Source organism: Anguilla rostrata, chromosome 5 (genome assembly GCF_018555375.3).
Source record: "Anguilla rostrata isolate EN2019 chromosome 5, ASM1855537v3, whole genome shotgun sequence".
NCBI classification, from domain to species: domain Eukaryota; kingdom Metazoa; phylum Chordata; class Actinopteri; order Anguilliformes; family Anguillidae; genus Anguilla; species Anguilla rostrata.
In genome coordinates this window covers 2,864,475-2,879,455 of record NC_057937.1, presented here as the reverse complement: position 1 = coordinate 2,879,455, position 14,981 = coordinate 2,864,475, and the positions used below count along the sequence as shown (strand labels likewise).

Here is a 14,981-nt window from a genome sequence, read left to right as displayed (position 1 = left end):
TTAGTCAGCCATGAACCACACCACAATGCACCCTGGGAAATATGCCTCTAATTATATACTGATTTTATACTGTAAATGTGCAGAAATGAGCAGGTATCTTATGTTATACATTAGAGGCTACACTGATGTGGCATCTTTTGGCCATGGTTCTTGCATTATAATGCTGCACTGCTTAGTGGTAACTAATTATGCTATGACTGTAGCTTGATCTAACCGCAGAGTGTTTTTATTTATCTATTATTCAATTATATACCAACACATTTAAGGAAGACTTAATTACTTCCATTCCATTCCATTTCATTCATAACCATGATTTACATTTCAGTTCTGTATTTTAAGGTTGAACCACATTGAGGTTAGACTGAACAGACCCCTGTCTGGCCATGATTTAGATTGTGGTTCCCCGCTGTGGTGGTGCGTGTGAGAAACGGTAGTCGGCATTGGCACGCTCTCCCCGCCCCCTTACCTGATGTCTGGGCCAATCAGAGACTGCCGCCTCAGAAGTGCCCGCCCCTGGGCGTTGGTCAGATTGACGGTGGGCTCCCCGTTGACAGCTAAAATGGCGTCTCCCACGCCCAGCCGTCCATCGCGGCTGATGGATCCTCCGTGAACGATACTGCGAATTATCATCCCTGAGCCATCCTTAATGGCGCTCACTGTCATCCCTGCCAACACACAGCGTTTCAGATGACATCACCGCTATGGTTGTACAGTACAGTACTGGGCATGCTCACAACAGGCCTAGCATTAGCGCTCTGGTTATACAGTAATGGGCATGCTCACAACAGGCCTAGCATCACCAGTACGGTTCTACAGTACAGTGCTGGGCATGCTCACAAGAGGCCTAGCATCACCGCTGTGGTTGTACTTTACTGATTACTGGGCATGCTCACAACAGGCCTAGCATTAGCGCTATGGTTATACATTGCTGGGCATGCTCACAACAGGCCTAGCATCACCGCTGTGGTTGTACAGTACATTACTGAGCATGCTCACAATAGGCCTAGCATCACGACTATGGTTGTACAGTACTGGGCATGCTCACAACAGGCTTAGCATCACCAGTATAGCTATACATAATTTGATGATCAGTGGTGACACAATTTTCAGAAAGACGGCATTCAAATTGCAATACAACCATAGTGTGTCAAATACATTGCTTTTGATTGAGTAATGATTGAGTTACAAACAAACAGTGTGTAACAGTCCCACAAGGAAACAAGAGCAAGAAAATTCAGCATTTCAGTTTATTGAGTTGTATGTATTTAACACACAGTGTTCTTACAGAGTCACATGAATGAAGCTATTTTACTTTACTCCCTCCTGTTCCTGCCTCATCTGAAAGCCAGAGATACTCAAAATCTTCCTAATCAGCACTGATTTAAACCCGGGACACCAGATCAATGAAATAACTGACCAATTCGGTGGCATTAATCAATCGATTAATCATCAGGTAGAAGAGAAAATCAGCAGTACTGCTGGCCTACAGAGCCAGATTTGAGTATCCCCGGTGTAAACCTTACTCAATACTACACAATACTCAACACATACTACACATACAACAACAAAACACCATAAGACAACAAGCAAGGCAAAAAAAGACTGGGAAGTATTCATACACCCAAGCAGAACCCGAGCATCTGTTTCATGCATATTAACTGTATGCAACTAGAGTCGAATTAACACTGGACATTTTACTGTGTAGTGGAAATCTGACATAGTAAGAAAATACACTACACCATTAAGAAAACACACACATCCTTTTACATACAAGACTGGTTTGCCCTACAAACTGATTTTTTTTAATGTACACATAACTCTACACTGCATAGATTAATAAGTAGCCAGTCCGATAGGGTGTACTCAGCATCAATAAAAAGCATCGCTCACATTTTTGTGATGTGTGAGGATGCTTCAGTGTGGTGTCCTGGATAATGGTCTAAAATTGAGTAATATTTTGGTGTTTACTTCTTCATCATGTACAAAGTTACTGCCTGTAGGTGCGCCATAATTTAAATCTGTGGATTTTCATTGGACTGATTAGCACCTGTGTATAACAGTTCTCTCTCTCTCCCCCCCCCCCCCCCCACCTTCCCCCCAGCCCTCAGAATGTATGAGAGGCAGTGTTCATGCAGCAGTCAACGGCAGTTCAGCAGATCGCAGTCATTTAAAAAAAATTTTTTTAATTAAAAATCAATAATCTCAAACAAGGACCAGAATGTTTACTTCGTATTTTTCTGAACACACACACAGACAGAGCAGCGTGCTAATTCTGACGCTAGGTAAATCAACGTTCTGCAGGTTACAGAGCATCACAACTACAGGTGATACGTGAACAGGCGTGTGAGCTAGCGCCCCATGCAGATCTCATCTCCGAATTTCATTTGAAAGATTGTCTGCGTATATCACAATACGTTTTTCAATTGACTACTTTTTCTAAAGGCTTTTCATTTTTCTGACATGTTCCCGAGTACTACATTCTCTTCAAACATTTTTTGTCCTCTTCTATTCTTTCTGAAATGAAAAGCGCCTTGGCACTGTTTTGCCAAGGTTACTTCTTTCTTTATATCCTAAAATGAAAAGCACAAGCTCACTGTTTAGGCTACGTTAAGTTTTTCTTTTACTCCTGAAATGAATAGCACAAGCTGACTGTCTTGGCTAGGTTAGGTTTTTCCTTGATTCCTAAAATGAAAAGCACAAGCTCACCGTCAGGAAGAAGCAGACGGTGAGCAGCACTAATGTTTGGTCTGCGTTTCTTCCTGTTTAGTCTTAGCTCTGTATCAGGAGTACGAGCTCTATGGGCATGTTAAGTTTCTGTTACTGAATCTGTTGTTTCTATTTCGCTTGACATTAATAACATCTAGGCAAGATGCATAGATTCATACAATGAGTTTCTTCAAGCAAACATTACATGGGTCCTGCTCATCAATTCACACCAAAAATGAAAAACAGGCATATTGTCTTACAAAACATCTATTCACTGAACGCATGCTCTGTGGATGAGCTGTTCTGAAAAGCTGTTTCAGTTATTGCTACAATACAGAACCGTGCATGTGAAAACTACCACGTGAACTAATTCATTCTGAAATTGAAATTTGCCACTCTTTGTTCCTGCATAAATCTATACTCTCGATATCAAACAGTTAATCAGCATTAAATCTCAACCAATTTAATATATGATAATAAAATAAAACTGCTGATAAAAACATTCAAATGAATCATTAAAATCATTCAGTAATACAAAATTGTATGCAAAAACATATCCACATTTGATTGTGCATTTGTTTGACAGTATACAGTTAATGAACAATATCTGCGACTGAACAATCATTAAAATAATACATAACTTTTGTGAAAATGTATTCATTAATTTGAATGGGCACTTCACCATAGTACAGCTTGGTAAGGAGAAGCCTATAATAATTTGCATTTAAAAAATGAATAGTTTTGTATTTCATAATTTCGACTCCCTGAGTCTCAATATATTAATAAGTGTTAATACACCAGGTTTATTCTACAATTACTTATTCATGCATTCTTGCCCTATTTATTTCTTTGTTTGTTGCATTTTGTAAGTGGTTCTATGCATCATTTGCTGAGTGTAATGTGTAATGCACAACACTAGTTTAGTATAATGGGCACCGTGGGGAAGTCACATTGTATTTCACACAGACTGCGTTATACTTTGATTTTTATAGCTCTTTGGAAAAACCGACACCATTAAGCGTTGCCATGGTAACTGTGTACATACACAATGAGAGCCAGGACCATGAAAAAGACAGATAACATACCAAGACTAGAGTTGCCCTTGGCAACCGTAATCGTCCTCTCGAAAGGGGTCCCGGGAGCTGGGGGGCGCTTATCGGCCCCCTCCGAGGCGCCGGCGTCCCGTTCCTCCTGCGTGACCCACAATGACAAACACACACCGTCAACGTCAGCATCAGTGCGCCTTATCAGGGCCCGGCCGTTTCCATGCTAGCGCGCGGCGGTATCTGAGAGACAAATTAGCCGCGCGCGAAACCTCAGAGACGGACCGCCATTGTGGCGTCGAGGCGCGGCGGTCGTCGCGGGTGACAGGGGAAGGTGAGAGGGAACGAATCGGTTCCGTGATTCATGGGCAGGGGTCTTAAGTCAAATTTAATGCCCTCCCAGGGAGGGGGGTTGGCCTTTATGGGTGGCCACGACAAACACAGCACAACCTTGGCTTTGGGGACACCGCACGAGAACATGCAGCCACAAACACAACGCATTTTGAAATGGATACAATCTTCTACTTATTGTATGGCACCTACTGCATCTCTGCTAGATATTATATACCATATGATATACATATTTAGCATATAGTATATATGGATATTAATGTAATCCACGTCTGCAAATAGTCATGCTTATGCACTCTACAATAGTTTTCAGGTGCATGCATTATAGTGTTTTTACCCTAGACATGAAGGTTCTAAACTGGCTTTTAAAAGAATCACAACCACAAAATTAATCAATAATTCCCAAGTTGTTTCATTTTTGCCTTTTTTCAATTTCCAAAATAAAAAAAGTGAAACCTTATTTTTCAAGAGATATTGATCAGGATTTCTCCCACCAATTTTTCTCGACAATTTGCAAAGGCACAGTGGCAAATGTTGGACTGTTACAATCAATCTCAATGGCCGAGATCACATTCTACAGTGATCACAAATCCAATACTATAACAGTTATTCAAACAGCCTGCTTGTAAACAGTATCACTCCATGCACAAACTATTACTTATGGAATAATATTACAAAATACATAATACTGCCATCAATTAATTGTTTCTGTACGCTGTAACCATTTTATAAAAGCAATACGGCACTCGAGGCCGTGCTGTATGGTGAATACGGCACTCGAGGCTGAGCTGTATGGTGAATACGGCACTCGAGGCCGTGCTGTATGGTGAATACGGCACTCGGGCCCGTGCTGTATGGTGAATACGGCACTCGAGCCCGTGCTGTATGGTGAATACGGCACTCGAGCCCGTGCTGTATGGTGAATACGGCACTCGAGGTTGAGCTGTATGGTGAATACGGCACACGAGGTTGAGCTGTATGGTGAATACGGCACTCGAGGCCGTGCTGTATGGTGAATACGGCACTCGAGGCCGTGCTGTATGGTGAATACGGCACTCGAGGCCGTGCTGTATGGTGAATACGGCACTCGAGGCCGTGCTGTATGGTGAATACGGCACTCCAGGCCATGCTGTATGGTGATAATACGGCACTCCAGGTCGTGCTGTATGGTGAATACGGCACTCGAGGCCGTGCTGTATGGTGAATACGGCACTCGAGGCCGTGCTGTATGGTGAATACGGTCTCGGCTACAGGGGGGTTGCCGATACTCTGCTTCGCGTCGTGCCTGACTACTCCCCCGTAGCCGTGACTGTGCGGCACGCTCGTGATACGGCACAGCCTCCTGTGCCGTATTCCTTAACCGAACATCAGGCCCGAGCTGCCTGGGTACCCACGGCAACATCACGGCGGAGGCGTCGAAAGGCTGAGAAAACGTGCTGGGGGAGTGTGTGCGCTAGATTTGGTGGGGTGGGGGGTGCAGGCAGGCAGTGCTTCATCAGCAAAAATTCCGCCACCACCAAAACGTGGGCTCTGCAAACATCGTCTGCACGAGCCACTCTGGCACATAAAACTAAAACCAGACTGCACAGTCGATTAGAACCGCAATTACCCAAACTGACAATTAATTCCCGGTGTCTTCGCCCCCGTCGTACTCCCAAGTAATGAGCCGTTCAGCAGGGCATTACCGGGCCGGCAGGGAATAACTCCCGCCATAATATCTCCTGTCCTGGAGGACTCCTGGTGGCTGAGGAGCACAGTGTCGCCTCCGCTCCCGTGGATACGACGCATTCGCGACTCCTCTGCATGGGCGTGAATCACTCAGCAGATTCCTCCATTATCACACGCATAACAATAAAAGTAAAATATGAGTGCTTCAGCCCTGGCCCTGTTTGTTTTTTTCTGTTTGTTTTTTTTTCAGGGGTGGTGGAAGACCCCTCCAGCTGAGGGGTTGGGAGGGTGGGGGAGGGGGAGGAGTCAGCCACCACAGCACTGTGAGAAATTTATTTAGGAAATGTTCCATTTTCACAAACAGAAGTAAGGGGATCACATTTGAGAACGAAGAATGAATTTATAAAGATGCGGTTTTCACTCCAACCCTAACATAGCACACCTCAGCATCAGGAGGTCTCACTGAACCGCTAATAAGTAGAATCAGGTGTGCCAAATTAGGGTTGAAAAGAAAACCTACAGGACAGTGGATCTCCAGGAACAGGGCTGGACACCACTAGTTCATTCCATAGTGGATACTAACACCAGAGTGTCTAGCTTTCTTATATCAATCAGCTTTTGCTTTCATATTGCATTTTGGTTGACCTGTCAGTGCAGAGGTTTGTACATGTTCTACAGAAATTTTAAAGCAAATATCCAAGAGTAGATTTCATGGATTGAAGATGTGAAAAACCTTTGCAGCTTAAGGCAGCATTCCAAACAAAAAAACAATCTAATTCTGCAAAGAAATGATAGACGTGTGTGTGTGTATGTGTGTGTACGCATGCATGCATGTGCATGTGTGCCTGTGCCTGTGTGTGTGCGCTCCCTTAGGTTCTTATTTACCTAGTTATTTAGGGTACAGCATATTACCATACATAAATAAATATGATGCAGGCCGCGGGAAATCAGTTAACCTGGAAAACATCAGGGGAAGGCAAGCGAGAGTCTCGCATCCACTGCATCTATAATGGGCCCAAGATCCATTACGTTTCAGGCAAGATGGTCCAACGAAATGAGGAAACCCAGCAGTTTATGTAATCAGCAAACACGACTGAAATCTCTCCGTGCCTACAGCCCGCTGTTTTCAGCAGAAGAGGCTGCCTATTTACAGTTATTTACTGCCTATTTACAGTAATTTACTGCCTATTTACATTTAGAGGCCCAATGCAGAATCATATCCTTTCCTCTGTTCTACACTTCCTCTGAAAGCCTATTTTAAAACTGAATGGATAACGTCCATTTTGAAGCACCGATGGAGATGTACACCTTCGAAACAGATGTGTTAAAAACAACACATGCTGTGCCATTTTTTTAACTCAACTCTATGTCTGGCTACGGACAACACATTTCGTGTTTCTTTCAACACAGCCCGTGTTAAAAAGTCTATCTTTGTAACATGAACATAGTATATTTGTAACACAAAAGTAGTGACTTTGAAACAAAATGTGTGTTGGATATTAACACATCCTTTGTGAGAGTGTATCATGCACAGCTAAACACACCTGTAGTTTAGGTGAACATGAAACACACACGCCTGCAAGAGTATAGCACGCGAGCATGTGGACAGTTCTTTTCCTTCCATGGCCTTACACCCAGCGTCAAAAATTACAAGCAGAGGTGGAAACTCCAGGTCCACAAAGTAAAAGTCCTCCCCAGTATTTTTATTCCAATCCCCTGGATTTGCTCATTAGCACAACCCTTCTGCCAGGAGGTAGAACTCATTAGTGAAATCAGCTGGATGTTTACAATTACCTCCATTGGTGGATATTTTGTACTGCATGCACAGCAGATATTGTACAGTATGCACGCTACATCATACTGTATATATCATATTGATTTCTCATTCACAAACACAAATTTCACATTGGAATGCTTATTAACAGGAAACCTTGGGACTATTTCTGTTCAGAATTATTATGAAACCACAAACCTTCTGTCCAGTGCAGTTGTTGCTATGAGGGGCCAGCATGGCTGCCTTGTTGGTGTCGTGGTAACGCTCAAACGTCTTCTCATTCGTTAAGTCCAGATCATAGTAGTCCATCTGGAAAATAAAATTAAGCAAATAAACGATAAATATTAGCAGCAGAGAAAACGTCTGTTGCAATGGTATGGGAGTAACATCCACTTAAGAAAACACAGGATAATATTTCATAGTGTTTCTCTCAACACTGCTGCAAAGTCAACACCTATTTACTGACAACATTAGAGCTAAGCTTGGCAAGAATGGTGCGCAATAGCACAGCTCATAGCCAAAGTCAACACCACAGCCAAAGCGTAAAGGCATCCATCAGTCTGGTTACACAACCTTGGCTAGCCAGCACTATTTCAGTGTGGAGACGAGACTTCTGTCATCCTGGACAAATAGTGTAGAAGATAAAGGCGTCCACGCAAGAGTAGGTTTTGTGGGGGTAGGGCTGATGTACCTAGAAGACCTCCCCTCTCCCAGAATACTAGCATGGCTAAAAAATCCTCCACAGCTAAAACATGTATGGATATGAAAGTGATTAAATGGTTGATCATTTGGAATGTTACAAAAAGCAAGCTAGCTGGTTTAGCATCTTATTAAAAACAGGCATGCTCTTTCAAGTTAATAATTAAAATTTCAATGGCCAAATTTAATTCCAATTAATTTAAATTATTTGAATAGCTTCAGTTTTATTACTTTTTAAAAATGACTTTTTGTTTATTTATTTCTTTCTTTATTTTTTCATATGCCTAGATGTTCTGATCACACAGCAGAAATAGCCTACAAATCCGCATTGCATTGGTGGGGATAAAAAAACCACTAATAACTCGAGGCAAACTTGACTCTTCACAGACATCGTGAGCATGAGCAGACACCGCAGAATCTTCTAGAATAGGCTTGTTATTCCAACTGATGCATGCAACGCGTGTCACCGTGCGTATCGAATCCAACGCGAATCAATTTCTGAAAAGTGAGGAACGCCCAATGCAAAACAATGAGGCCTGCACCTACGCCCTGCCAACAAAAAACAGCACCCTGACCTTGAGCAAATTGAACAATTTGCCTCCAAATGAAAGGAGTGAGGGGTTTGTCGAGCAGCGAACGCAAGACCACCGCGGGTAATTCCTACGCCGAGCGGGGGCTTGAATTTGACACCGTGCCACAAATTCGTCGCCAGCGCCTCCGCATGAAAAATTCAAGCCGGGGCCGTAACCGGATTCTTCGCCGCCCCCCCACCCCCCCACCCAACCCCTCCCCCCCCCCCCAGTTGCTAAGCTACAGGCCACAAGAACAAACGCTTCACAAAAGGAAGAAACCGTGCGTGCATGCACACACCTGTGACATTTTAGACACACACAAAAAAAAGTGTCGCTTACGGGCAACGGTTTGGCCACCCCGATTCTGACCGCGCCCGCGGCCGCCCCCTTCAGCGCCCGCACGGCAGCGTCCAGGCTGGCGTTCTCCAGCCGGGCCTCGTTGACGAACATCAGGCGGTCACCGGGGAGGAGCCGGCCGTCCAGGTCCGCCGCCCCGCCGGGAACCAGGGACCGGATCACCGTCACCGTCTCCGCCGGGTCCTGCGGGTCCTGCGACAGGCCACACGTCACGTTGCGTCGCTGCCCGATTCGCTGCCGGGCCGCTGACGACACGCGCGCCACGAGGAGATGGGCATGGAAACGACACGGACAGCGTGACGGCGTCCTATGATAGGCAGACCCCCGGCTATACGTGGAGCGCGGATCACGTGACAGACACCGGCTCACATTACAGTTACACGCACGCCCACTTTGTGTGTGACTCAAAGGCTTCATTAATAAAAGGATTAAGGATGTGTTTATCTTTATTTGGAGTTCAATTCCTTTATTTAATAATAATGACAACATAATTGCAACTGATAATAATAATTATGCAAATTGAGAGATTGTGAGTTATGACACAAAAAGGACCAAACTTTCCATAAAAGCCACATCACATCTCTGGGAATTTGTGTAACGTTCCCCAGTTTGATACTGTTGCAGGAAGTCCTTGTTAGGGACAGTCCAGTTACCGCAATTAACTGCTGCTCATGCAAAATAAAAAAAATAAAAACTTTTCTGCTTGAAATGATCGCACAACGATGTGTCACGTAATACACCCCACCGCTGGTTCCTTTAAGCACTGCGTTTCTTGTCCACACACCTGGTAATCTAAGATACTGAAGCCGAGGCCAGCGTCCCCCTTCTCCAGCTCGATAACCTGTATCTCCGTCTCCCACATGGCCAAAGCGGCCCCGGGCGAGTCCTCCGGCAGGTGATCTCTCAGAACGTCACCGTCCTCACGGTACACAATGCAGTCTTCCAGCTCTCCTCGCGCCTTGAGGTGGGGATTAGAGACCATGAAAAATCACACTTTTGCACGCAGACAAACAGAACACACACTCATTCACCCCCCAAACACACACACACACACATATGCACACATGCACGCACACACAAATGAACAGAAGCACACACACTGACATACACACACACACACACACACAAGTGCACACACACACACACACGCAAACACACACACAGAGCTGCGAAGTGCGACACATTTTTCCACATTTTCATCAATTTGCCTCAGTTTCTATTTCATGAGTCACGTTGTTTCCTGTAGAATATAAAGTCGCTTTCTGTTCATTTGTTAGCACTTGCGTAGCGTCGCACCTGCTGTGCTTTGTGGATTGATGACATCACACTAGTTCCGCTCAGAGTCTTGCTCCTTCACATGATAAATGCAGAAGCAAGCCTCCTGCTCCCTTAGACAGAGGCTGCATACAGATGACTGCACTCAAATGAATGGGTGAAGGAATTATGAAAGCCACACTGTAGATGCCTTCCTTTAAGTACAATATTCCCCAATATTTCAACAAGCAATTCAAGCATTCTTGGTGAGACAGATACAAATATGTCAACACAGGACAGTTATGTTTTGTGACAGTATTTATGAAGCTATAGTGGAAACTTACTTTGAGGTGAAGCAGAAAGCACTGATTTGTATTGGACGGACAGAGACACTGTTCTCAGAGGACCCACCTTCAACAAACTCGATCCGGATTGGCCGGCTCTGCTGTCACTCAGCTCGGTGTGGGCGGGGCGACAGCACACCATGTAGACACACACGGGCAGCTCCTTCAGAATGCTCACCACCTCCTTATGAGGCTCGCCAATGAGAGGGATGCCATTGACCTGCGCCAACAGAAGAGCAGTCAGGCTGCATTAGCTCACCCGCTAAACACAGGGGGCTAAGTCACCGATATATATAATTTTAGATGACATGATACAAGACATCAAAACTGTTCTACCACATCATATTTTTTCATATTCATATTTTTTATAGTCCACGCACAGGCTCTTTTTTTTCACAATCTTGTAAACAGACTCTTGCGCCACGCTGTCTTTCTGTCTCTATGTCTGTCCGTCTGTCTGTCTACCCTTCTGTCTGTTTGTCTGTTTGCCTGCTGTGTGCAGTGTCTACCTCAATCTACAGCATAAAAAACTGTTCTGCTATGTCAGTTTTGTTTCATATTCATATTTTTCCGGTTTTTACCTCAAGCAGCTGATCTCCAGCCGCGATCTTCCCGCTCCGCCCCACAGGCCCCTCCGGCAGGACGGAGCAGACGTAGTGGTGCCCGGGGTCCCCGGCCCTGGCCTCCAAACTGAGGCCCAGGCCGCTGCACTCGCTGAACTTCTCCACCTGGGCGATCTGGAGCAGCAGGGCGGGGAGAGGGGCGTTCACACAAGGCCTCTAAAAAAGCACACACCTTTACCCCCCTTACGCTACAGATACAGTGAGCTACTGCCAGCAAGCAGGTCACCGTGCCAAAATCTCCCCTGGGACCGTGAACAGAGGTGGGTAACCTGGCTTCAAAGAGTAAAAAGACAGACCATGTATTTGCTCCACCACCAAGCACTAAACCAGCTGATTCTAATTAGCATAACTCTTCAGCATGATAGGAGACCTAATTATTGTAATCAGCTGGTTTAGTGCAGGTTGGTGGAGCAAATACATGGTCAGTCTTTTTACTCTTTGAAGCCGGGTTACCCACCTCTGACCATATTCTGAGAAATATTCAGCTGGCTGAGCACAGATACTTTCCAGTTACAGGTTTAAAACTAATACAAAAACACATTACGAATTAAAATTCATAATATTTCTCATTATGTATTACATATTTTTCATAAAATGTATCATTTATAATGCATTGTGAATTGTATGATAGCTTGTATTTAACACATTCAAATTAGAACAATGAAAATGTAATTATGTAGATGGAATGCAAATTTTTTGGGCAATAAAACAGAAGAAATGAATAAAGATGCATCTAAAAATGAGCGACAGAAGTCGCTGATCTTTCTCGTACCACAATTTCATTACTGAGGCCGAGGGTGTTTTCCCATTTCCTCTTAAGCTCCTCTTCTTCAGACTCAGTCAGCTTGGGTCCTTGAAAAATAAAATCATATTAAAAACATAAAAACATAAAACACCAAATAATCCACCCTCACTGGCAGCTGTGGAAGCTGAGGACCAAAATTCAGCGACTGAAAACCCATCCGTAACTCCGTATATAACACGGCCAATTTGTACGTTAAACATTACTCAGCTCAGTGAAATCTCCAGAGCTGAACATACAAGTGAAATTAAATGTTCCCTGTGAAAATAAAGTACAGCAAATGCATCTGTTGGATCTTTAAATAATAGAATAATTTCATCACAGTGCAATAAATCAAAATTGGATTCCAAAAATATATGACATTGAAAGTTAAGCAAATATTCAAATCTGACATTTCCATTTTATACATTCCTTTGTGCAGTCAGATTTTACTGCAGTTCTGCTTAATTGCCTCATTTTTTACCCCACTGTACAATTTTTTTGTTTTCTTCACAAAGTGCTTTTTCACAAATGACTGCAGTATTAATGATTGAATGAAAAGCATAAAAGGTTGTCCCTTAAACCTTTAAAATTGCGCCAATCAGCTGGAGCGCTGGGATGGGGAATGATTGGTCCTTTAATGGCAGAGCCACGCCTTTGCCACGCCCTCAACTGGTAAACCCCGCCCCTTCTTCTGTGCGCTGTGTCTATTTCATTCATCCATCCATCCATTCGTCTGCTATCAAATCCGCTTACTCCCAGTCAGGGTCACCCATCCCAGCATGCACTGGGGCGAAAGGCAGGAATACACCCCGGACAGTTCGCCAGTCCATCACAGTGCACACACACACACACACACACCATTCACACACACACACACACACTCATACGCAGTTAAAACACAGAAGGCTGAGAGTCAGACACGCGTCTGCTACCCGCTGTAGCGCTGGCGCTAGCAGCTACGCGGTCACAGGACCCACAGCTCGACACTGTGATTTAAACTGAACTGCGGGGTCCCGGATGCTGTACCTGGTACGGCGTCCATTCTCATCCTGTACCCAGAGAGGCCCGTCCCGGCTTCGGGCGGCTGGTCCCGATGCACCGTCACTGGGGCGGGTAACGTCGGCGCCGGCCCGGCCTGGAGGCCCCAACGCCGGAGCTCCAGGAACACGGTCTGCCCCGTGTGCCTCAGGAACTCCACCGCCTGCTCGTTACTGTAGCCCTGGATACTAGTCCCGTCCACCTGCAGGGACACACACACACACACAGACAGAAAACACACACACACACGCGCGCACACACACACATTCACACACACACACACACACACACATTCACACACACACACACACACCGACAGAAAACACACACACACACACATTCACACACACACACACACACACACACACACACACATTCACACACACACACACACCACACACACACACACGCACACACACACATTCACACACACACAACACACACACACACACACACACACACACACATTCACACGCACACATTCACACACACACACACACACACATACACGCACACACACACGCGCGCACACACACACATTCACACGCACACACACAAAACACACGCATGCACATGCACGCACACATGTGCATGCAAGTATGTAAGCACACAAACACAAACACCGCCCACACACACACACACATTGAAGACACACACCCATGCACACAAACACACATACAGACAAATATGCACACAAACACACACATACAATAATTATAAACAATAACCCTGTAACATAGCTGTCATGTTAATCTAAAATTAAAAAAAATATATAACATTATCAAAGGAATGGGTTTGATATTCTGCTGAGCTGAATGACAGCCGCAATCCAATAACAAAACAAATAAAGAACATTATTACAAAAATTAGATATCAGTGGATATCATCAGGGTTTGTTTAATACAAGCTTGTGATGAGCTTTGCAATGGTCTGTCAGATTACATAGGGCAGAGCAGCGTCAGAACATGACCATCTCAGACTGGTCTATGAGCTAACTCGTTTAATATTCAGACCGAGCAGGAAACCATTCTCTAGTTTTTAATTAGGCTTGAGTGGGTCAACAATTGAAATGTTAAACCTTGTCAGAACCACCGATTCTAATTACCTCAGTGCAATGTGTATAATTAATGCAAAATACGAAGCTGCAATTTCCACTGAAAAAATAATCAAATGAATCATCAAATCTGCAATTATCTAATGCTGTTCTCTCACTCTCATCGTGAACCCTCAGTTGTCACACCCCCCCCCCCCCCTCTCAAATTATCCACAGTGATACATATAATCATATACAATTGAATGGTGGGACGTAATGAGAAATTAATCGAACGTTGTGCGGAAACCAAATCTCTGAATTCTGGAGCGGGTGAGTGTAGAATAGCTAACAGCAGAATTCAACGTTTTACATTCTGCGGGGGAAAAAAAATACTCACAGCTAAGATCTGATCTCCGACATGTATTCGTCCGTCCTGTTCCACAGCGCTGCCCTTTATTATACTCTTCACAAAGATTCCGGAAGGTTCTGTGTCAAGAAGCACACACAATTTAAAAAATGACACGTGCTATACACTTCTAGTATGCATATGCAGTAATCTTTATGAACGTAGGCACTCTATATAAAGGTATCTTTATATCTTTCTTCCATAAGAAATGGACACTTTTACCAGAGTTTTTGTCCCCAATATATCCAGCGATGGTGATCCCTAATCCTTGAGCGTCTTTGGTGAGCTCCACCTCAAACGCTTCCTTCTCTTCGTGTCCGCAACCCTGC

The 14,981-nt window shown here is 44.4% G+C and overlaps 1 protein-coding gene across 1 annotated transcript in view; it reads right to left on the bottom strand.

Annotated features, from left to right (window-relative positions):
- LOC135256025 (multiple PDZ domain protein-like) overlaps positions 1–14,981 on the bottom strand; it is a 49,010-nt gene that overhangs the window by 21,157 nt on the left and 12,872 nt on the right. Inside the window, exons 9-19 of the mRNA XM_064337897.1 lie at positions 14,875–14,977; positions 14,644–14,732; positions 13,202–13,415; positions 12,164–12,243; positions 11,350–11,505; positions 10,836–10,988; positions 9,955–10,128; positions 9,153–9,362; positions 7,699–7,851; positions 3,792–3,897; positions 467–665 (exon numbers count right to left, since the gene is read on the bottom strand). Of these exons, the coding sequence (XP_064193967.1) occupies positions 467–665; positions 3,792–3,897; positions 7,699–7,851; positions 9,153–9,362; positions 9,955–10,128; positions 10,836–10,988; positions 11,350–11,505; positions 12,164–12,243; positions 13,202–13,415; positions 14,644–14,732; positions 14,875–14,977 (1,637 nt within the window). The remainder of the gene's footprint in view (positions 1–466; positions 666–3,791; positions 3,898–7,698; positions 7,852–9,152; positions 9,363–9,954; positions 10,129–10,835; positions 10,989–11,349; positions 11,506–12,163; positions 12,244–13,201; positions 13,416–14,643; positions 14,733–14,874; positions 14,978–14,981) is intronic.